General features: G+C 38.6%; 1 protein-coding gene across 1 annotated transcript in view; it reads left to right on the plus strand.

The window, feature by feature from the left end:
- Positions 1-15,176, plus strand: part of LOC113906523 (putative dimethylaniline monooxygenase [N-oxide-forming] 6) — a 30,547-nt gene extending 15,371 nt beyond the window's left edge. Inside the window, exons 6-8 of the mRNA XM_027564779.1 lie at positions 8,702-9,057; positions 12,436-12,508; positions 14,214-15,176. Of these exons, the coding sequence (XP_027420580.1) occupies positions 8,702-9,057; positions 12,436-12,508; positions 14,214-14,556 (772 nt within the window). The 3' untranslated portion in view covers positions 14,557-15,176. The remainder of the gene's footprint in view (positions 1-8,701; positions 9,058-12,435; positions 12,509-14,213) is intronic.
- Positions 15,177-25,631: the final 10,455 nt, after the last annotated feature.

Genomic DNA, 25,631 nt, shown 5'->3' on the forward strand with positions numbered 1-25,631 from the left:
AGTGATACCATCCAGCCATCTCATCCTTTCTTGTCCCCTTCTCCTCCTGCCCCCAATCCCTCCCAGCATCAGAGTCTTTTCCAATGAGTCAACTCTTCATATGAGGTGGCCAAAGCACTGGAGTTTCAGCTTTAGCATCATTCCTTCCAAATAACATCCAGAACTGATCTCCTTTAGAATGGATTGGGTGGATGTCCTTGCAGTCTAAGGGACTCTCAAGAGTCTTCTCCAACACTACAGTTCAAAAGCATCAATTCCTCAGCACTCAGGTTTCTTCACAGTCCAACTCTCACATCCATACAGGACTACTGGAAAAACCATAGCCTTGACTAGATGGACATTTGTTGGCAAAGTAATGTCTCTGCTTTTCAATATGCTATCTAGGTTGGTCATAACTTTCCTTCCAAGGAGTAAGCATCTTTTAATTTCATGGCTGCAATCACCATCTGCAGTGATTTTGGAGCCCCCCAAAATAAAGTCTGACACTGTTTCCCCATCTATTTCCCATGAAGTGATGGGACCGGATGCCATGATCTTAGTTTTCTGAATCTTGAGCTTTAAGCCAACTTTTTCACTTTCCTCTTTCACTTTCATCAAGAGGCTTTTTAGTTCCTCTTCACTTTTTGCCATAAGGGTGGTGTCATCTGCATATCTGAGGTTATTAATATTTCTCCCGGCAATCTTGATTCCAGCTTGTGCTTCTTCCAGCCCAGCATTTCTCATGATGTACTCTGCATAGAAGTTAAATAAGCAGGGTGACAATATACAGCCTTGGCGTACTCCTTTTCATATTTGGAACCAGTCTGTTGTTCCATGTCCAGTTCTAACTGTTGCTTCCTGACCTGCATATAGGTTTCTCAAGAGGCAGGTCATGTGGTCTGGTATTCCCATCTCTTTCAGAATTTTCCACAGTTTATTGTGATCCACACAGTCAAAGGCTTTGGCATAGTCAATAAAGCAGAAATAGATGTTTTTCTGGAACTCTCTTGCTTTTTCAATGATCCAGCGGACGTTGGCAATTTGATCTCTGTTTCCTCTGCCTTTTCTAAAACCAGCTTGAACATCTGGAAGTTCATGCTTCACGTATTGCTGAAGCCTGATTTGGAGAATTTTGAGCATTACTTTACTAGCGTGTGAGATGAGTGCAATTGTGTGGTAGTTTGAGCATTCTTTGGCATTGCCTTTCTTTGGGATTGGAATGAAAACTGACCTTTTCCAGTCCTGTGGCCACTGCTGAGTTTTCCAAATTTGCTAGCATATTGAGTGCAGCACTTTCACAGCATCATCTTTCAGGATTTGAAATAGCTCAACTGGAATTCCATCAACTCCACTAGCTTTGTTCGTAGTGATGCTTCCTAAGGCCCACTTGACTTCACATTCCAGGATGTCTGGCTCTAGGTCAGTGATCACAGCATCGTGCTTATCTGGGTCATGAAGATCTTTTTTGTACAGTTCTTCTGTGTATTCTTGCCACCTCTTCTTACTATCTTCTGCTTCTGTTAGGTCCATACCATTTCTGTCCTTTATCGAGCCCATCTTTGCATGAAATGTTCCCTTGGTATCTCTAATTTTCTTGAAGAGATCTCTAGTCTTTCCCATTCTGTTGTTTTCCTCTATTTCTTTGCATTGATTGCTGAGGAAGGCTTTCTTATCTCTTCTTGCTATTCTTTGGAACTCTGCATTCAGATGCTTATATCTTTCCTTCTCTCCTTTGCTTTTCCTCTTCTCTTCTTTTCACAGCTATTTGCAAGGCCTCCCCAGACAGCCATTTTGCTTTTTTGCATTTCTTTTCCATGGGGATGGTCTTGATCCCTGTCTCCTGTACAATGTCATGAACCCCCATCCATAGTTCATCAGGGACTCTATCAGATCTAGTCCCTTAAATCTACTTCTCATTTCCACTGTATAATCATAAGGGATTTGATTCAGGTCATACCTGAATGGTCTAGTGGTTTTCCCTACTTTCTTCAATTTCAGTCTGAATTTGGCAATAAGGAGTTCATGATCTGAGCCACAGTCAGCTCCTGGTCTTGTTTTTGCTGACTGGATAGAGCTTCTCCATCTTTGGCTGCAAAGAATATAATCAATCTGATTTCGGTGTTGACCATCTGGTGATGTCCATGTGCAGAGTCTTCTCTTCTGTTGTTGGAAGAGGGTGTTTGCTATGACCAGTGCATTCTCTTGGCAAAACTCTATTAGACTTTGCCCTGCTTTATTCCATATTCCAAGGCCAAATTTGCCTGTTACTCCAGGTGTTTCTTGACTTCCTACTTTTGCATTCCAGTCTCCTATAATGAAAATGACATCTTTTTTGGGTGTTAGTTCTGAAAGGTCTTGTAGGTCTTCATAGAACCGTTCAACTTCAGCTTCTTCAGTGTTACTGGTTGGGGCATAGACTTGGATTACTGTGATATTGAATGGTTTGCCTTGGAAACGAACAGAGATCATTCTGTCATTTTTGAGATTGCATCCAGGAACTGCATTTCAGACTCTTTTGTTGACCATGATGGCTACTCCATTTCTTCTAAGGGATTCCTGCCCACAGTAGTACATATAATGGGCATCTGAGTTAAATTCACCCATTCCAGTCCATTTTAGTTCGCTGATTCCTAGAATGTCGACATTCACTCTTGCCATCTCCTGTTTGACCACTTCCAATTTGCCTTGATTCACGGACCTGATATTCCAGGTTCCTATGCAATATTGCTCTTTATAGCATCGGACCTTGCTTCTATCACCAGTCACATCCACAGCTGGGTATTGTTTTTGCTTTGGCTCCATCCCTTCATTCTTTCTGGAGTTATTTCTCCACTGATCTCCAGTAGCATATTGGGCACCTACTGACCTGGGGAGTTCCTCTTTGAGTATCCTATCATTTTGCCTTTTCATACTTTTCATACTAATGGGCATACGAGGAGCAATTAACAAAGTAGTGTTAAGCAACATGTCTCAGCAAGTAGATAGTCTGAAAATGAATGTGCATGCCTCCACGGAAGGGTTGACATTTCTGCAGGACAGTGAGGAGGCATGGAGCATGTAAGGCAGGGGAGAGACACAGAACTGATGTAACCTGGCAAATTAATGAATCACTATTTACTTCTCTATAAAGACAGAGTCCAATACCTACTAATTAAAAAGGTATCTAGGTAGATGAATCAGTATATCAAAAAAAAAAAAAAAAGTAACATTTAAGTGGGTAAGGAAAAAAAAAAAAAAGAATTCCTTAGAAATTTCATCTTTGGTCCATGAAAAGCAAAAGCTTTTCACTGTGATTAGAAATACAGGCTTAAAAAGTGAGAACAAATTGCAAACTTTAGTACTAAATACAAGGTTTAGTAGCAAATTCTCACTCTGTAGCACTTATCTTACTTTGTCTGGCAGACTGCTATATCCCTCGAGAAAAATGTTGATTTCATGCATTTAAAATTATTTTTTTAATGTAATAGAAATTTCAGAGCTTGAACTGGTAAAGATTTTTTGTCTCGTAATAGTAACTGCAAACCATATTTTGGCTTTTTCCTTCAGACAATAAAAACAGAATTGGAAATCCATTCATCCAGGAAGGGTTCCAATTACCAAAAGTTGTTGATGATACCTTCTCACTCCTCCCTTTGTAGGGAGGGTAACAGGGGAGAAAAACAGGTTTGGCTGTGACCTATTTATCGCCACCTATAGGGTTAAAGAACAGTTTGCAGAATTAAAGAGGTAGAGAACAGTGTGGAATATAAAAACAAATTCTAAGACTTATAAAGTTTCTTAGTCTTTGAAATAGTTAGAGGAAACTCCAGAATCCTTGAAGGAAACTTAAGTCAAAATGAAGAATGACATCAAAAAGCAGCATTCCTAGAATTTTGGCAACTGAAGTGCAGTATCAACGTTGTACTTTTTTTTTTTTTTTTTTGCAACTACAGTTAATGAAAGGAAACCGAAGTGGAGTCCGACTCTTTGCGACCCCATGGGCTGTAGCCTACCAGGCTTCTGTGTCCATCAGATTTTCCAGGCAAGGGCACTGGAGCGGGTTGCCATTTCCTTCTCCAGGATATCTTCCCAACCCAGGGACTGAACCCGGGTCTCCCGCACTGTAGGTGGACACTTTACCGTCTGAGCTACTGGAGTGGCATTAAAACATCTCACCACAATAGATCTGATTTCCTCATGTAAGATGAGAGCTTATTTATAATAATAGTTCGCTTAGAATAATGATGCTTGCACATGCCAGGCACTGTTTTAAGTGCTTTACAGATAACTGTTCATTTGACTCTCAAAACAACTGTAAAAGATAGCTTCTGTACTATCCCTATTTTCCATATAATACAAAATACAAATACAGAGAAGTAGCAGCTAGTAAGAGAAGGAACTAGGTTATGAAATTGGGCCACCAGATTCCACAGTCAGCACTCTTAACAACTTTATTGTGACTAGGAATTAGTTTTATCCTCATCTATTTGGTGAGTCTTCAAATAGTTTAAGTTATCCAGAAGAGAATATTCAAGTTTCAAGAAGCCAAAAGAAACAGCTCAGATATTCTTTATTTTTTTAAGTATAGTAGATTTACAATGTTTCAGGTGTAGTGAAGTGATTGTTACACATATGTATTCTTTTTCAGATTCTTTTCCACTATACATTATTATAAGATGCTGAATATAGTTCTTTGTGCTACACAGGTCTTTACTGTTTACCTATTTTGAATATTAAAAAGGTAAAGTGGAAGTTGCTCAGTCATGTCCAACTCTTTGTGGCCCCACAGACCGTGGCATGCCAGGCTCCTCTGTCCATGGAATTCTCCAGACAAGAATACTGGAGTGGGTTGCCAGGCCCTCCTCCAAGGGATCTTTCTGACTCAGGGATCAAACCTGGGCCTCCAGCATTGCAGGCTGATTCTTTACCATCTGAAGCACTAGAGAAGGCCATTTTATACATAGTAGTTGTATATCTGTTAAACCCCATTTCCCAATTTATCCATTCCTTGTTTCCCCTTCAGTAACCATAAGGATGCTTTCTCTGTCTGTGAGTTTATATCAGCTTTGTGAAAAAGTTCATTTGTACCATTTTTAAAGATTCCACATGTAAGTGATGTCATATGATATTTGCCTTTATCTTATTTCACTTAGTATGATAATCCCTAGGTCCATCCATGTTACTGCAAATAGCATTATTTCATTCTTTTTTATGGCTGAGTAATATTCCTCTGTGTGTGTGTGTGTACCACATCTATTTTATCCATTCATCTGTCAATGGACATTGAGATTGCTTCCATGTCTTGGCTATTATAAACAGTGCTACAATGAACATTGAGGTGCAAGTATCTTTTAGAATTAGTGTTTTTATCTTTTCCAGATATATGCCCAGGAGTGGGACTGCTGAATCATATGGAAGTGCTATTTTTAGTTTTTGAAGGAAAATACATACTGTTCTTCATAGTGGCTGCATCAATTTACATTCACACAAACAGCGTTAAGAGGGTTCCCTTTTCTCTACACCCTCTCCAGTATTTAATATTTGCAGACATTTTAATTGAAATATAGTTTATTTACAATATTTCAGGTATACAAAGTGATTCTGTTAAATATATACATATTCAGTCAGTTCAGTCGCTCAGTTGTGTCCAACTCTTTATGACCCCATAGACTGCAGCATGCCAGGCTTCCCTGTCCATCACCAATTGCCAGAGCTTTCTCAAACTCATGTCCATTGAATCAGTGATGCCATCCAACCATCTCATCCTCTGTTGTCCCCTTCTCATACTGCCTTCAATCTTGCCCAGCATCAGGGTCTTTTCCAATGAGTCAGTTCTTTGCATCAGGTGACCAAAGTACTAGGAGTTTCAGCTTCAGCATCAGTCCTTCCAATGAACAGTCAGGACTGATTTCCTTTAGGATGGACTTGTTTGATCTCCTTGCAGTCCAAGGGACTCTCAAGTCTTTTCTAGCATCACAGATCAAAAGCATCAATTCTTCAGCACTCAGCTTTCTTTATAGTCCAACTCACATCCATACATGACTACTGGAAAAACCATAGCTTTGACTAGACCAACCTTTGTCAGTAGAGCAATGTTTTTGCTTTTTAATATGCTGTCTAGGTTGGTCATAACCTTTCTTCCAAGAAGCAAGGGCCTTTTAATTTCAAGGCTGCAGTCACCATCTGCAATGATTTTGGAGCCCAAGAAAATAAAGTCTGTCACTGTTTCCACTGTTTCCCCATCTATTTGCCATGAAGTGATGGGACCAGATGTCATGACTTAGTTTTCTGAATGTTGAGTTTTAAGCCAACTTTTTCACTCTCCTCTTTCACTTTCATCAAGAGGCTCCTTAGTTTCCCTTCACTTTCTCCCATATGTGTGGTGTCATCTGCATATCTGAGATTATTGATATTTCTCCCGGCAATCTTGATTCCAGCTTGTGCTTCATCCAGCTTGGCATCTCGCATGATTACTCTGCATATAAGTTAAATAAGCAGGGTGACAATATACAGCCTTGATGTACTCCTTTTCCAATTTGGAAGCAGTCTGTTGTCCCATGTCTGGTTCTAACTGTTGTTTTTTGATCTGGATACAGATTTCTCAGGAGGCAGGTAAGGTGATATGATATTCCCATCTCTTGAAAAATTTTCCAGTTTGTTGTGATCTACATGGTCAAAGGCTTTGGCATAATCAATAAAGCAGAAGTAGATGTTCTGAAATTCTCTTGCTTTTTCTATGACCCAATGGATCTTGGCAATTTGATCTCTAGTTCTAGTTTCTGTCTTTTCTAAATCCAGCTTGAATATCTGAGAGTTCTCCATTCACATACTGTTAAAGCCTGGATTGGAGAATTTTGAGCATTTCTTTGCTAGCATGTGAGATGAGTGCAATTGTGCAGTAGTTTAAAAATTCTTTGGCATTGCCCTTCTTTGGGATTGAAATAAAAACTGACCTTTTCCAGTCCTGTGGCCACTGCTGAATTTTCCAATTTTCTGTCATATTGAGTGCAGCACTTTCACAGCATCATCTTTAAGGATTTGAAATAGCACAACTGGAGTTCCATAGCCTCCACTAGCTTTCTTTGTAGTGATGTTTCCTAAGGCCCACTTGACTTCAAATTCCAGGATGTCTGACTCTAGGTGAGTGATCACACCATCATGGTTATCTTGGTCACGAAGACCTTTTTTGTATAGTTCTTCTGTGTATTTTTTCCACCTCTTCCTAATATCTTCTGCTTCTGTTAGGTCCATACCATTTCTGTCCTTTAGACAGAAGCTGAAGCTGAATGGTTTTATGAAGACCTACAAGACCTTTTATAACTAACACCCAAAAAAGATGTCCTTTTTCACCTTGAAATGGGTACATCATAAGAAACACTGGGCTGGATGAAGCACAAGCTGGAATCAAGATTGCCAGAAGAAATATCAATAACCTCAGATATGCAGATGACACCACCCTTATGGCAGAAAGTGAAGAAGAACTAAAGAGCTTCTTGATGAAAGTGAAAGAGGAGAGTGAAAAGGCTGGCTTAAAACTCAACATTCAGAAAACTAAGATCATGACATCTGGTTCCATCACTTTATGGTAAATAGATGGGGAAGCAATGGAAAGAGTGACAGACTTTATTTTCTTGGGCTCCAAAATCACTGCAGATGGTGGCTGCAGCCTTGAAATCAAAAGACCCTTGCTCCTTGGAAGAAGAGTTATGACCAACCTAGACAGCATATTAAAAAGCAGAGACACTACTTTACTGACAAAGATTGGTCTAGTCAAAGCTATGGTTTTTCCAGTAGTCATGTATCGATGTGAGAGTTAGACTATAAAGAAAGCTGAACGCTGAAGAATTGATGCTTTTGAACTGTGGTGTTGGAGAAGACTCTTGAGAGTCTCTTAGACTGCAAAGAGATCCAACCAGTCCATCCTAAAGAAAATTAGTCCTGAATGTTCATTGGAAGGACTGATGCTGAAGCTGAAACTCCAATACTTTGGCCACCTGATACGAAGAACAGACTCATCTGGAAAGACCCTGATGCTGGGAAAGATTGAAGGCAGGAGGAGAAAGGGATGACAGAAGATGAGATGGTTGGATGGCATCACCAACTCAGGGAGTTGGTGATAGACAGGGTGGCCTGGTGTGCTACAGTCCATGGGGTCATAAAGAGTTGGGCACAACTGAGTGACTGAACTGAACAGAGATCATTCTGTTGTTTTTGAGATTGCACCCAATTACTGCATTTCAGACTCTTTTGTTGATTATGAAGGCTACTCTGTTTCTTCTAAGGGATGGAGAACATTTAGATATATTCAGTTAAAATATATTCTTTTTCATATTCTTTTCCATTACAGGTTAATAAAAGATACTGAATACATTTCCCTGTGCTTATTTTATATAGTAGTATGTATCTGAAATCCCTAATTATTGTTTATAGACTTTTCGATGATTCCCATTCTAACTGGTGTGAGTTGGTACATCATTTTAGTTTATTATTTCTCTAAAAATTAGAAATGTTGAACATCTTTTCATGAGGCTGTTGGCCATCTGTATGTCAAACAGATGTTCTTAAGGACTATTAATATCTACAGGAAAGAACTTTTCCAAAAGAAGAGAGTTTAGTTGCCCTCTATGTGTTCATGCTGATGTTCAACTGTTTAAATTTGGTTTCAGTGCTATGGACTGTTGCAGATATTTCTTGGAAATGAGGTACTTTATAGCATGGGCCTCTTTCTCTTGTTTCTCCACAGCACCTTGAGGAAAGAGCCTGTGTTCAATGATGAGCTCCCCTCCCGCATCCTATGTGGCACTATAACCATCAAACCCAGTGTGAAGGAGTTTACAGAGACTTCAGCCATGTTTGAGGATGGGACAGTGTTTGAGGCCATTGACTATGTCATCTTTGCAACAGGCTACGGTTATGCCTACCCCTTCCTTGAGGACTCCATCATCAAAAGCAGAAATAATGAGGTCACCTTGTACAAAGGCATCTTCCCCCCATTCTTGGAAAAGCCAACCTTGGCTGTGATTGGCCTTGTCCAGTCCCTTGGTGCTACCATTCCCACGGCTGACCTGCAGGCCCGCTGGGCTGTTAAAGTATTTGCAAGTAAGTGAGCCATTCTGTCTTTCATTCATTTAGTCAACAAATATTTACTAAGGACATACTGCATGCCAAGCTCTGTGATAGGCGCTAGGGATATAAAGGCAATAAGACAGACATGAGCCTTGACCTCACAGAGCTTAAAACAGGGTAGGGGGAATGCTACAACAGGGAAAGGTTTAGGGTGTTGTGGTGAGGATAATTGGGATGTGAGTTACTGTCTAAAAATAGAACAGTCTGAGAAAAGGTATAAAGGTAAGAGACAGCATGGACTGTGTGAGGAATGAGAAGCATTTTAGTGTAACAAAATACAAAGCAGAGGTAGAGAGTAGCAAGAAAGAAAGTAAGGAAGGAACCAGAGCATGGAGGGCCTTACAAGCTATGTCAGAGAGCTTAAACTTCTCATTGGGGGATTGATAGGACTTTGAAAGCCTATAAAAGCAAAAGGACAGCAGTGGGTCACTGCAATGTCAAGTTACCCTGCAAAGATTGAAAGGGCCCTGGTGGGTGTCAGGGCATGCTGGAGACATTATTGGTGTCAATGCTGTCAAAATAACAGTGTCAGGCCACTCCTATATTCTGTTGATAATCTTCTCCCCCTTCCTCCACCTGGATCCTGTGGGCTTCAGGGGCAACGAGTATGTTTATGTGGACAAATTAAGAATACAAGGGTGTATCCCAATGTTCATCGCAGCACTATTTATAATAGCCAGGACATGGAAGCAACCTAGATGTCCATCAGCAGATGAATGGATAAGAAAGCTGTGGTACATATACACAATGGAGTATTACTCAGCCATTAAAAAGAATACATTTGAATCAGTTCTAATGAGGTGGATCAAACTGGAGCCTATTATACAGAGTGAAGTAAGCCAGAAAGAAAAACACCAATACAGTATACTAACACATATATATGGAATTTAGAAAGATGGTAATGACAACCCTGTATGCAAGACAGCAAAAGAGACACAGATGTATAGAACAGTCTTTTGGACTCTGTGGGAGAGGGAGGGGGGGGGATGATTTGGGAGAATGGCATTAAAACATGTATAATATCATATAAGAAATGAATCGCCAGTCCAGGTTCGATGCAGGATACAGGAAGCTTGGGGCTGGTGCACTGGGATGACCCAGAGGGATAGTATGGAGAGGGAGGTGGGAGGGGGGTTCAGGATGGGGAACACGTGTACACCCGTGGTGGATGCATGTTGATGTATGGCAAAACCAATACAATATTGTAAAAAATAATAATAATAATAATAAATTTTTTTTTAAAAAGAATATAAGGGTTACACAGAGAAAAACAATGTCTCAAATGTTGATTTAATTTACTCCAGAAAACTAAAATCATGGCATCTGGTCCCATCACTTCATGGGAAATAGATGGGGAAACAGTGGAAACAGTGGCTGACTTCATTTTGGGGGGCTCCAAAATCACTGCAGATGGTGACTGTAGCCATGAAATTAAAAGACACTTACTCCTTGGAAGGAAAGTTATTACCAATCTAGACAGCATATTAAAAATCAGAGATATTACTTTGCCAACAAAGGTCCATCTCGTCTAGGCTATGGTTTTTCCAGTAGTCATGTATGGATGGGAGAGTTGGAGCATAAAGAAAGCTGAGTGCCGAAGAATTGACACTTTGAACTGTGGTGTTGGAGAAGACTCTTGAGAGTCCCTTGGACTGCAGGGAGATCCAACCAGTCCATCCAAAAGGAGATCAGTCCTGAGTATTCATTGGAAGGACTGATGTTATTTTTTTTTTTTTTTTTTACTTTACAATATTGTGTTGGTTTTGCCATACATCAACATGATTATCTCAATAGATGCAGAGAAAGCCTTTGATAAAATTCAACATCCATTTATGATAAAAACTCTCCAGAAAGCAGGAATAGAAGGAACATACCCCAACATAATAAAAGCTATATATGACAAACCCACAGCAAACATTATCCTCAATGGTGAAGAATTGAAAGCCAGAAGGACTGATGTTAAAGCTGAAACTCTAATACTTTGGCCACCTGATGCAAAGAGCTGACTCATTTGAAAAGACCCTGATGCTGGGAAAGATTGAAGGCAGGAGGAGAAGGGGACAACAGAGGATGAGGTGGTTGGATGGCATCACCGACCCTATGGAGATGAGTTTGAGTAAACTCCGGGAGTTGGTGATGGACAGGGAGGCCTGGTGTCCTGCGGTTCATGGAGTCACAGAGTTGGACATGACTGAGCAACTGAACTGAACTGAACTGAATCATGTTGATCGCCACTGTTAAAGTATGCTTTTATTCAAGGATTCAAGAACCTTGGCCAATATAGTTGTACCTTACCTAACATACTGTCCATAGAAATTTAGACTATAGGTAATAAAGAAAAAGTTACAATCATAGAGCATATGTATATGTTTTCTTAACATGTTGTGGGTAATCAAGTTTCTGTTTCAAATGTACCATGAAGGATGATTACTTTCAAAAACCCATCATGAAATCTTTTGTAAGTGATCCTATTGTTTTTTTCTCTTGAAAGGCACAACACTCTTATGGGAATATCAGATACAGTTCATATATCCAAGAAATTTACATAAAACTAAGGGCATCATTTATTCATTCAACAAATATTCACTGAACACCTGCTGTGTGCAAGGCTCTGTCTTGGCACTTAAGATACATTGAGCAAAATGACCAGAATTCTGGTCCCTTACTTTCTCATAGGGGCATAGCAAATATCTGACCACAGGGTACCAGCAGGCTGAGGCGAGATATGAACAATGATTGGGGAGTATTCATGAGAATGTCATAATATCCCCTGCCATTATTACAGAGGCAAATTAGCTATAGTTAGCAATTGGAAGAGGCCTCCATTAATGTGAAATTTACAAAAAACTAAAAATTTTCTGTCATGCCTTAAAATATCCTCCAGGCTGATGCTGGAAAATCCAGATTTCCTTCCATTGTCCCAATTGAATTGCCATGGACCTTAGATTGAATTACTTTACCAGACTATCTCTTGAGATAATTCTTAGTAAGAGGATGCAGAAAAAAATATGAAGACACTGGTAAGCTATTATATGCATGAGGCATGTTGAGGATTAGGCCCTTCATTATGTCATCAGAAGTATAAGACTGAGTCACTTGAAGCTACAAACTTCTCCACGGTCACTATCTCACAGAAAGCCAGTTTTGCAATTCCCAGAGCAAGTTCATTGGCTTCTCAAATCTTTGTTTCTGTGAATTGTTATTCTGCTAAGCACACTAAAGATAGTTCCTCTTGATAGAAAATCTTTTAGGGATATAGTTCATAAACACTGAATGAAATTCATCATGTGTAATTGCATATTTCTGATTTCTTTTTCTTTTTCAATATCTCTGACTTCATTTCTTTTTTAGATTCATGTACCTTGCCAACTACAAATGAAATGATGGATGACATTGAGGAGAAAATGGGGAAGAAACTCAAATGGTAAGAGATGGTACTCGCTAATGAACAAATCTTAAAATTTGCCTTTATATGTAGGGAAACATTAATAGATTCTATAACCTTGTCATTAGTCAGTTTACATTATTGAAACATTTGCTATAATCAAGCAGTATTAGATGGGCAAATAATAATCATTATATTTCTCTTCTATAACTCTAGCACACAGGTTCTCAAACAGGGGTGATTTTGCCCCACAGGGGACATTTGGCAGAATCTGGAGACATTTCTGGTTATTGCAAGTGAAGAGGTCATGCTAATGGGTAGAAACCAGGGATGCAGAGAACAGTCCACCTATACAAAGAATTATCCATCTCAAAGTGTCAATAGTGCTGAGGTTGAGAAATGACTGTTTTCCCAAGAGCTTATTTCCCATCAGCCACAGGTCTATCACTAATTAGCTAACTGGAAAGTGACCGGTGGCAATGCTGTAACAAGAAAACCAAATACAGAATTAAATAGAGTTCACCTGCCCTAATATTTTCTACTAATAGAATAGTCGCTTCTGATTCATCCAATCATGAGTTTTCAAGTAACCATAAATGGGATTTGTAGGAAGTTAAGTGACTCAACATCAGATGTATAAATGTACTCTTTTTTGTGTTAATCACTCCTATAAAAGTCAGTCCTTTTCAAATTAAATGTAAAAATCTATTAAAAATAATTAGGTAATGGATCACATATAGATGAATAAGTGACCATATAGGAAGTATTTCTACTTTAAAGTCTCTAACATGCCATTCATTAAAGGCCCAAGAAAGTCATTGGCTAAGGGCCTAAAGAAGAGAAGACATGGGTATACTCAGACTCAACAAAACCTTCCCTGTTTCATACAGAAAACCATCACAATATTGTAATTAGCCTTTCATACAGAAAACCATCACAATATTGTAATTATCCTCTAATTAAAATTAATAAATAATTTTTTAAAAAATAAAAAGATCAGCCAAAAAAAACCTCCCCTGCACCTCCTCCAGTTCACAGGACAGCTCTGTGAAATGAGCACTCCTATGTGCTAACAGTTCATGCAGCTTACTCTACTCTGCTTACCACCCTTTATGACTGAAGCCAATAAGAATAAAGAGGAGGGGAAAGAGAGGCCTCAATGTCAATCTTATTCTTAAGAGTTTCTAAAGGCAAATGAGATCACATTCCAGCTAAATGCATGAAACAATTTATAAATTGCAGCAAATATTAAAACTATTCATAAACCCAATTTCAGTTCAGTTCAGTTCAGTCGCTCAGTCATGTCTGACCCTTTGTGACCCCATGAATTGCAGCAGGCCAGGCCTCCCTGTCTATCACCAATTAAAACACAACAATATAAAAAACTAACTCTGGAGAAGATCTTACGCAAGTGTCATATAAAGAATATCATGTATCAAAGACTAAGTTAATCAGTCACCTTGAGACCCTAGGGTCAGTTCACTCTCGGCTTCATGGCTAGAGGCAAAAACCAAAAATGACATCATAGTTGAACAGAGGTTAGAAAGGAGAGGAAAAAACAAAAACAGGTAATTTAAGTCAAAGAACATATGATGCATTCTATGTTGTGAGAAAAGAGAGGAGTCATGGGGTATCACTGGAGTTGCTGACTAAAACGCTACTTTTCTGAAAGTAAAAAAAATGAAATTTGTGCCTCTGTTTACAAATGTGGCACTCACTGCAATGTGTTATTTTGTTTCCTCAGGTTTGGCCAGAGCCAGACTTTGCAGACAGATTACATCACATACATGGACGAACTGGGCTCCTTCATAGGGGCCAAACCTAACATACCATGGCTCTTCCTGACTGATCCCCAGCTGGCCCTGGAGGTGTTCTTTGGTCCTTGTAGCCCATACCAGTTTCGACTGATGGGACCAGGGAAGTGGGATGGGGCCAGAAATGCCATCCTGACCCAATGGGACAGGACATTAAAGCCAACCAGGACAAGAGCGGTCGGTGAAGCTAAAAGACCCCAACCTTTTTACAATTTGCTTAAAATTCTTTTATTCCCAGTGCTTCTTCTGGCTGTTTTACTTGAATTTTATTGATAAGAAATTTATTTGGGTCTCAGAATTCAGCCTAGAAGTTTAATTGCAGATATGTATACACATATATTAAATTTTATAGCTGTTGTTTCCCTTCTTGCAGATGTAAGAATAAATCCTAGCCAATCTGACTAAAGTCTAAATAAAATGCAAAATAATAACTCTCTTTATGATGAGAATCTATACTTTAAATAGATTTTCACATACTGAATTGGCAAGTTTTGACATGCTTAAGATACAGAAAAAGATGGGAGGGTATATGGGAGTGAGCCCAGATTTGTTGGCTGAATAAAGTTTAATAAGCTTTTTAAAGTGTGTTTGGTCATGGGGAGAATTTACATCACAAAAAATGTTGAGTCTTATAACCCATGACACTGTATATCTCTCCATTTAGATCTTTAATTTCTCCCTCTTGTAGTTTTTAGCACTGTGCCCATTTTATGTCATGTTTATCCTGAGTATTAAGCATTTTTGAATATTATAGTTTAATTTTTTAAATTTCTTATTGTTTATTGCTAATATATAGAAATGCACTCATTTGTTCTAGGAACTTTATATAGACCTATATACTCTACATAAATAATCATGTTGTCTAAAAATAAAGATTTCATGTAAATGTATGGCAAAACCAATACAATATTGTAAAGTAAAAATAAATAAATAAAATTAAAGATATTTTACTTCTCTCATTTAAAATTAAATGTCTTTTATTTCTTTCTCTGCATTATTGCACTGACTAGAAACTCCAGTATTATGGATAAAAGTGGGGAGATCAGACATCCTTGCCTTGTTCTTGATCTTAGGAATAAAACATTCAGTCTCTTACCATTAAACATGATCTACCTATAGATTTTTCATAAATGTCCTTCATTAAATTGAAGAACATTCCTTTTCTTCCTAGTTTTCAGACAATTTTCATCAAGAATGGATTTTGTCTTTTTCAACTGCTTTTTTCTGCATCAATTGAGACGGTCTCTTTTTTGTTTTTTTTTTTGTTTGTTTTAGTTTATAAATATGGTGAATTCCACTGTCTGTTAAACCAATCTTGCATTCCTGAAATAAAACCCAACTTGGTCATGATAAATATTATCCATTTTATATGCAATAGGATTATATTTGTTAACATCTGATAAGAATTTTTATACTTTTGTCTGTTAGGGATATTAATCTGTCTTTAATTTCTCATAATATTTTTGTCTGGTTTTGGTATCCATGTAATGATGGACTTATAGAACAAATTGAAGAATATTCTGTCCTCTTTGTCTGGCAGAGTTGTATATAATTGGCATTATTGTTTTCTTAAATGTTTAATGGAATTAGTAGTGAAGCCATCTTTAATCTGAAGTTCTTTGTGGGAAAAGTTTTAAACTAAAAATTCAAGTTCTGTCATAGATGTAAGGCTATTCAAGTTATATATTTCTTCTTAAGAGAGTTGTGGCAATATGAGTATTTCAAGCAATCTGTACCTTTTACCTCACATAATTCAATAGTGACATGATAGTCTTATCAACAAGTGGTACTGGAACAATTGGATATTTATATGATATAAAAATAGTGATTTGAAACATAAAAACACTTGAGAACAGGAAAAGTGAAAATTTGAACTTCCCTGGTGGTATAGTGGTTAAGAAATTGCCTGCCAATGTAGGGTCAGATCAGATCAGATCAGATCACTCACTCAGTTGTGTCCGACTCTTTGCGACCCCATAAATCGCAGCACGCCAGGCTTCCCTGTCCATCACCAACTCCCTGAGTTCACTGAGACTCACGTCCATTGAGTCAGTGATGCCATCCAGCCGTCTCATCCTCTGTCGTCACCTTCTCCTCTTGCCCCCAATCCCTCCCAGCATCAGGGTCTTTTCCAATGAGTCAACTCTTCGCATGAGGTGGCCAAAGTACTGGAGTTTCAGCTTCAGCATCATTCCCTCCAAAGAAATCCCAGGGCTGATCTCCTTCAGAATGGACTGGTTGGATCTCTTTGCAGTCCAAGGGACTCACAAGAGTCTTCTTCAACACTACAGTTCAAAAGCATCAATTCTTCGGCGCTCAGCCTTCTTCACAGTCCAACTCTCACATCCATACATGACCACAGGAAAAACCATAGCCTTGACTAGATGAACCTCTGTTGGCAAAGTAATGTCTCTGCTTTTGAATATGCTATCTAGGTTGGTCATAACTTTCCTTCCAAGGAGTAAGCGTCTTTTAATTTCATGGCTGCAGTCACCATCTGCAGTGATTTTGGAGCCCCCCAAAATAAAGTCTGACATTGTTTCCCCATCTATTTCCCATGAAGTGATGGGACCGGATGCCATGATCTTCGTTTTCTGAATGTTGAGCTTTAAGCCAACTTTTTCACTCTCACTTTCATCAAGAGGCTTTTTAGTTCCTCTTCACTTTCTGCCATAAGGGTGGTGTCATCTGCATATCTGAGGTTATTGATATTTCTCCTGGAAATCTTGATTCCAGCTTGGGTTTCTTCCAGTCCAGCGTTTCTCATGATGTACTCTGCATATAAGTTAAATAAACAGGGTGACAATATACAGCCTTGATGAACTCCTTTTCCTATTTGGAACCAGTCTGTTGTTCCATGTCCAGTTCTAACTGTTGCTTCCTGACCTGCATATAGGTTTCTCGAGAGGCAGGTCAGGTGGTCTGGTATTCCCATCTCTTGAAGAATTTTACACAGTTTATTGTGATCCACACAGTCAAAGGCTTTGGCATAGTCAATAAAGCAGAAATAGATGTTTTTCTGGAACTCTCTTGCTTTTTCCATGATCCAGCGGATGTTGGCAATTTGATCTCTGGTTCCTCTGCCTTTTCTAAAACCAGCTTGAACATCTGGAAGTTCACGGTTCACATATTGCTGAAGCCTGGCTTGGAGAATTTTGAGCATTACTTTACTAGCGTGTGAGATGAGTACAATTGTGCAGTAATTTGAGCATTCTTTGGTATTGCCTTTCTTTGGGATTGGAATGAAAACTGACCTTTTCCAGTCCTGTGGCCACTGCTGAGTTTTCCAAATTTGCTGGCATATTGAGTGCAGCACTTTCACAGCATCATCTTTCAGGATTTGGAATAGCTCAACTGGAATTCCATCACCTCCACTAGCTTTGTTCGTAGTGATTCTTTCTAAGGCCCATTTGACTTCACATTCCAGGATGTCTGGCTCTAAGTCAGTGATCACACCATTGTGATTATCTGGGTCGTGAAGATCTTTTTTGTACAGTTCTTCTGTGTATTCTTGCCACCTCTTCTTAATATCTTCTGCTTCTGTTAGGTCCATACCATTTCTGTCCTTTATCGAGCCCATCTTTGCATGAAATGTTCCTTTGGTATCTCTAATTTTCTTGGAGAGATCCCTAGTCTTTCCCATTCTGTTGTTTTCCTCTATTTCTTGCACAGATTGCTGAAGAAGGCTTTCTTATCTCTTCTTGCTATTCTTTGGAACTCTGCATTCAGATGTTTATATCTTTCCATTTCTCCTTTGCTTTTCGCTTTGCTTCTTTTCACAGCTATTTGTAAGGCCTCTGCAGACAGCCATTTGCTTTTTTGCATTTCCTTTCCATGGGGATGGTCTTGATCCCTGTACATGGGTTCAATCCCTGGTCCAGGAAGATTCCATATGCCACAGGGAAACAAAGGCTGTGTGCCACAAATACTGAGCCCATGTTCTAGAGTCCATGAGCTGCAACTACTGAGACCATGTGCCACAACTTCAAACCCCTCATTACCTAGAGCCTGTGCTCTGTAACAAGAGAAACTACAACAAGCAGAAGCTCACACACAGTAACTAGAGAGTAATCCCCATACACAACTAGAGAAAGTCTGTGCACAGAAACAAAGACCCAATGCAGCAAAAATAAAAATAATAAAAACAAATAAATAGAAGAGAATGGAATGAAATATTTTTTTAAAAAAAGAAGAAAAGTGATATTCTGAGTAAAGATATCTATGCTTCAAGAACATGTTTCAGGGTGTGAAGAGTCTCCTCCCAATCCAGACCCAATGCTACAGGGATGCTTTCCCCAACCAAGATTCTCGTGGAAGTGTGGATAAGTACAGTGTTGGCTCTTTTGATTAAAAAAAAATCTAAGCCAACTGGAAATTTCATTGGCAAATTGGAGTAGTTGGTATCTTATTCAGTCAAAAGGACTATACTGATTTTTATCAAACTAAATTTGATGGGATGCTATTTACAACGTCTATGTACTTAGTCCTGTGTAGTAAACAGACTTAAGTATGTCTTTTTCCCATCATATTTATCAGTTATGCAAAATAAGATGAGAACAAGGAACAATGAGGAGCAACAGGGGTCTACAGAGCAAGGCAACTCAAGGGCAATTCATATTCCTGACTTAGTACTTAGCTGGATCTTTGGTGAAATTCATGTTGTGTAAGAATATGTATATGTAGGTGTGTGAATATGTTTGTGACTGAATCCAGTGTGAGGATTATAGCAGGCAAACTCATTAACAAAGTTAAGAAACAAAACCTTTTTTAACTGTTCGTTATCATTGATAACCACTGATTTTTTTTTTTTTTTTTACATCAGATTGGGAGAAAGTCTAACAGTTAAGCAACTGCTGGTTTCCCATCAAACACAAACTTCTTTTTCCCCAAACCTCAAACTTTTATTTTGTATTGGGGTACAGCCAATTAACAACATTGTGGTAGTTTCAGGTCAATAGCCAAGGGACTCAGCCATACACGAACTATTTTTAATGTTCTCCTTTACTCCTAAAATCCTGCTGCTGCTGCTAAGTCGCTTCAGTCGTGTCCGACTCTGTGTGACCCCATAGACGGCAGCCCACCAGGCTCCCCCATCCCTGGGATTCTTCAGGCAAGAACACTGGAGTGGGTTGCCACTTCCTTCTCCAACCTAAAATCCTAGCATACAGTAATAAATTAAATTGAGATAATATACTTAGTGTGACCATCACAGAACTCATTAACATGACTCTCTTTCATGTTTGAGAGTACTTCATTAATCTTTGTGGCATTCCCTCTAACAGTCCATGGGGTCACAAAGAGTTGGACACAACTGAGTGACTCTATTATCATCACCTTGCCCCATTTTACAATGAAGTGGAAACTTTGAGGTAACATGAGGATTAAGGGTAGCACTAAGGAGTCCTTTCCAAGAGCTAATTGACTAGTTCCTATTGTTTTCTCTAAACAACACATGAGGGCATTGAGAACAAAAAGGACATATTTATGTCACCACCCACGTATTAATAACATTCTTCATACACAGAAGTACTCTTCAGGAATATGATTAAATGCACTGTGTACATTATATATGTGTATGGGTATATACACATATATGTGTGTATATATATAATACACATATACATGTTTGTATATACAAATGCATATATACATATATATTGTTTGCATGTGTACGTATAAATATGGCACAATGCATTTAATTATATTTCTGAGGAGTACTATACTTCATATGTGAATTACTGTATATGTCTTTGTGTGTATGTGTACATATATTAAACATAGCAAAAATGTAACCATGATTACAAAGACAATGTGAGGGGAGTAGTGTAGGAAACAGAGAAATATTTCCTGGACTTCTCTAGAAAAGGTTCCCAGAGGAGGTGTCATTTGTTTGGACATATGAAGAATACACAGGAGAAGATGGAAAACAGTATTCTAATAAGAAGGAATGAACTCATCAAAGCCATGAATAAAACAATTTCAAGTTCAGTGACAGAAGTAAAGGATATAAAAAGGCAAGTGATAGAAAATAAGGATGAACAGGAAGGTAGGCCAAACTAGATACAGTGTTATATTTTATACTAAGGGCTTTCAGTTTTATGACATTGAAGTGCAGTACATGTCACCCCAAAATATGCCACTATGGCATAAGGATTATCTTGAGGTGAAGCCAATTGGGAATCAGACACAAGAAAAGCTATCTGCCTAAAAGCAGGACAGAAATTCACAAAGAACAAAGGTTAATACCTAAAGACAACTTTAGACTCTATCAGCCTGGAAAAACCACCAGAGGAATCTACATAACAAACGCTACTAAATAGTGCTTATCTTCACCCTTGGAAGCAAAAACCTGCTTTATTTTGTCCTGTCATTTCTCCACAAATTTATTATCTTTTTGTTGAAAATGCTGTATAATTGGAATTCTAAGCCATCTTGGGAAATTACTCATTTTCCTCTGGGCATTTCCCATGTATATATGAGACATACATGTTAATAAACTTCTGTTTTTTTCTCTTATGAACTTATCTTTAATTACAAGGGTCTCAGCCAAGATCTCAGAAGGCTAGGGGGAAAATTATTTTCCCTTCCCTAGAATGTCTACTGCCAAGAGTTAATAGAGGAAAAAATAGATCATACAATCTGAATTTTTTGAAACTTTAGGAGTTCAAAATTAACCTCAATTTATTTTTTCAAGCATACAACATTGTATCTATACTTCTATATACCCTACAGTGTGCTCAACACCAAAAATTTAGGCTCCATTGACCACCATACATTAGATCCCCTTCACCCATTTGATCCTCTCCCTCTGGTAAACACTACTTTGTTCCCTACAAGGTTGGGGGGTTTTGTTGAGTTTGTTCTTTTACTTTGTTATACTTCACATATGATAAAATCATATGGCTTTGCCTTTCTCTGTCTGGCTTATTTCACTTGGCAAAATACCAAGGTCCATTCATTTTGTCACAGTTGGCAAGATGTTATTTTTGTATTTCATCACACACACACACACACACACACACACCTTTATATACACCACTTCTTCTTTATCCATGTATCCACTGATGGGCACTTAGGTTGTTTTCATATATTGGCTATTGTAATTAATGCCATAGTAAACATACAGGTGGATATAGCTTTTCAAATTAGTGCTTTTTTATAGTGCTTTGGATAAAGTTGCAGAAGTGGGATAGCTGGATCATATAGTAGTTCTTTTCTTAAATTTTTAATATTTAGAGGAATCTATATATTGTCTTCCAAGATGGCTGCACAAATTTCCATTCCTACCTTTTTCTATATCCTTGGCAACATTTGTTATTTCTTAGCTTTTTGATAATGTCAATCTAACAAACATGAAGTAATATATCATTGTGATTTTGATTTGCATTTCCCTAGTAATTAGTAATACTGAACATCTTTTTATGTGCCTGTTGAGTAGAGAGGAAAAAAGTTGGCTTAAAGCTCAACATTCAGAAAATGAAGATCATGGCATCTGGTCCCATCACTTCATGGGAAATAGATGGGGAAACAGTGGAAACAGTGTCAGACTTTATTTTTGGGGGCTCCAAAATCACTGAAGATGGTGACTGCAGCCATGAAATTAAAAGATGCTTACTCCTTGGAAGGAAAGTTATAACCAACCTAGACAGCATATTCAAAAGCAGAGACATTAGTTTGCCAACAAAGGTCCGTCTAGTCAAGACTATGGTTTTTCCAGCGGTCATGTATGGATGTGAGAGTTGGACTGTGAAGAAAGCTGAGCGCCGAAGAATTGATGGTTTTGAACTGTGGTGTTGGAGAAGACTCTTGAGAGTCCCTTGGACTGCAAGGAGATCCAACCAGTACATTCTGAAGGAGATTAGCCCTGGGATTTCTTTGGAAGGAATGATGCTAAAGCTGAAACTCCAGTACTTTGGCCACCTCATGTGAAGAGTTGACTCATTGGAAAAGACTCTGATGCTGGGAGGGATTGAGGGCAGGAGGAGAAGGGGATGACAGAGGATGAGATGGCTGGATGACATCACCGACTCGATGGACACGAGTCTGAGTGAACTCCAGGAAATGGTGATGGACAGGGAGGCCTGGCGTGCTGTGGTTCATGGGGTCCCAAAGAGTCGGACACAACTGAGTGACTGAACTGAACTGAATTGAACTGACCATCTGCATGTCTTTTTTGGAAAAATGTTGGTTCAATTCCTCTGCCCATTTTGTAATTGGGCTCTTTGGGGTGTTTTTCTGAACTGTATGACATCTTTATGTATTTTGGATATAATTACTTATCAGATATATTATTTGCAACTATCTTCTCCCATTCAATAGTTGTCTTTTTATTTTATTAATGGTTTCCTTTGCTGTGCAGAAGCTTTTTAGTTTTATATAATCCCATCTGTTTGCTATCACTTTTGTTTCCCTTGCCTGAAGAGACATATCTAGAGAGATATTGCTAAGACCAATGTCAAAGAGTATACTGCCTAAGTTTCTTTCTATGAGTTTTATAATTTCAATGACCTGAATTTTTTAGGAAAAGACTCTGGCAGTTGAATGGAGGATGGCCTCACAAAAGAACAGTTTGGTACGAAGGATCACAGTTAGAAGACTGTTCTGGAAACCAAAGATGGTAATCTCCTAACTTAAACTGATGTGATGGTGATGATATTGGAGATGAGAGGCTAAATTCCAGGGGGAACTGATGGAATTAGTGTCTACCTGAACATGTAGAATAACACATAGAAAGGTAGAGACAGAGACAACATTACAGTTTCCATTGGGAACCTAAGTGGATGGTAACTCTTCCACCTGAACTAAATAATCTCAAAGGACCAGGTTCAGATTAGAAACAGTGATGACAAGTTAGGGTGAGCGAAATTTGAAATTCTTTTGAAAATGTCCCAAAGGCATTTGGAAGCATAGTTCTAGAAGACAAAAGTGAGAGTTTCAAAATTAACATGGGCAAAAACAGTTGTTGAAGCTAAAACCACGAGTGAAATCAGCTAGGGAGAACATGTAGTGTCAAAAGAAAATAGACAGCCCTAGTAGGAAAAGTAAAAGAAGGAAATTAAAAAGAAATACTTAGAAAGATAGGAGTAGAAACTAGGAATAAGTAACATGCTGAAATATGAAGAAAGGAGTTTTGAGGTGTTTATAAACCCAACAAATACAAATTGTCCATTAAATGACAATTCCAAAATTAATCTGAAATCAGTCAAAAAAAAAAGGAGCCTGGAAAATTTTGATGAAGACAAATCTGGGAGAAAATATTTCTCTGTCAGGTGTTTAAGTATTGTGTAAAGATATAATATGATAATTATACTATTATTTCAAATGAATACACAGATTTATGGATCAGAAAAAATGATCCACTAAAACATGAAGTCCTCAGGAGAAAATCTGTGTTGGTCGCAACAAGCCTAACCCAAAATGCCAAGTCCAGACTTGTTTTTAGACTTATTCCCCTGAATCCACAAGGGAACAAGGTTTATTTTCCAAAGTTTATTAAAACTCAGCTTGTCACATCTCCTCCTAAATCTAATTGGGTCTAATAGCTTCAAAATGGTGTACAAGGGGGGCTGAGGTATTAATCGCAAAACTCTGATTCACAACCTGGAATTCAGGGAATTTCCAACCCCTTGGTGTCCATTCCACAAACTGAGGCAGAACTATGTCCCATTTAAGCAGGAAATAGCCAGAGTAGTTACCACCCCATTCCCTCAAAGATTGGGAGAAGGTTGAAACAGGAGTGGTTGAAACCAACTCCCCCTAAAACCTAGTTCCTCTGCTAAGTTAACCTTTCTATCCAAAATTTTATACCCTTTCTTGTCCCATTACCCAAAAGCCAGGTTCACCTCTTGGTGGCTGTCAAGCCAAAAGATACAGCCACACCAAAGGTCAGGGAAAGGAAGTATTTATTATTACTTGCAGCAAGTAAGATGGAAAAGCAATGGCAACCCACTCCAGTACTCTTGCCTGGAAAATCCCAGGGATGGGGGAGCCTGGTGGGCTGCTGTCAATGGGGTCGCACAGAGTCGGACACGACTGAAGCGACTTAGCAGCAGCAGCAGCAAGTAAGAACACTAGAGATCTTTCCCAAAGCGACGTTTCCTCAAACAGCAAAAATCAGAGAAATTTTAAGCTTCTCTTTCTCTGAGGACCCCTTAACCTGTCTTCTTACAGTCCCAAGACTGAGGAGTATCAAAGAAAAGGGGTCACTGAAACAGTAGAACCCTATGGGTCCCTCTTGTTTAAAAAATCCTTTCTGTTCTCTCCATTTTATATTTGGTTTTTTTGTTTGTTTGTTTGTTTTTAGTTCCACAATGGTAGTTTTTTTTTTATTTAATTTAACTTTACAGTATTGCATTGGTTTTGCCATATATCAAAATGAATCTGCCACAGGTATACATGTGTTCCCCATCCTGAACCCTTCTCCCTCCTCCCTCCCCATACCATCCCTCTGGGTCGTCCCAGTGCACCAGCCCTAAGCATCCAGTATTGTTCACTGAACCTGGACTGGCGACTTGTTTCATATATGATATTATACATATTTCAATGCCATTCTCCCAAATCATCCCACCCTCCCCCTCTCCCACAGAGTCCAAAAGACTGTTCTATACATCAGTGTCTCTTTTGCTGTCTCGTATACAGGGTTATTGTTACCATCTTTCTAAATTCCATATATATGCGTTAGTATACTGTAGTGGTGTTTTTCTTTCTGGCTTACTTCACTCTGTATAATAGGCTCCAGTTTCATCCACCTCATTAGAACTGATTCAATTCATATTTGAAGAGAAAATGTTTCAGCCTCCCAGATCTTCCCTGAGTTCCAAAGGGCAGATTCTAACAGTTGCTATTGGGTTGTTGAAAAAGTTTATTCAGGTTTTTCCATAAGATATGATGGGAAACCCAAACAAACTTTTTGGCCAACCCAATAATCAGGGAGATGAGACAGAGGGTGGTAACTTCCGAGCACAAGATTCCTAGAACACCACCCTGCTACCTCACCACCAATTAATAAAAGTAAAGTCACACATCATGCAGCCATCAAGCCATCACCCCAAATGTTGCCTTTAAAAATACTTACCCCAAAATCATCTGGAAATTCAAGCTTTTTTCAGTATCCATCCAAAAGTCACAAAATGCGCATTCTTTTCAAGCACACATGGAATAATCTCTGGGATAGATCACTTGCTGGACCACAAAACAAGTCTCAATAAATTTAAGAAGCTTGAAATCATATCAAAGTATATTTTCTAACTATACCAGGATGTGATTAGGAATAAACTACAAGAGAAAAACTACAAAACCCAAAAACACATAAAGGTTAAACAATACATTACTACACAATCAATGGGTCA

Source organism: Bos indicus x Bos taurus, chromosome 16, assembly GCF_003369695.1.
Source record: "Bos indicus x Bos taurus breed Angus x Brahman F1 hybrid chromosome 16, Bos_hybrid_MaternalHap_v2.0, whole genome shotgun sequence".
NCBI lineage: Eukaryota > Metazoa > Chordata > Mammalia > Artiodactyla > Bovidae > Bos > Bos indicus x Bos taurus.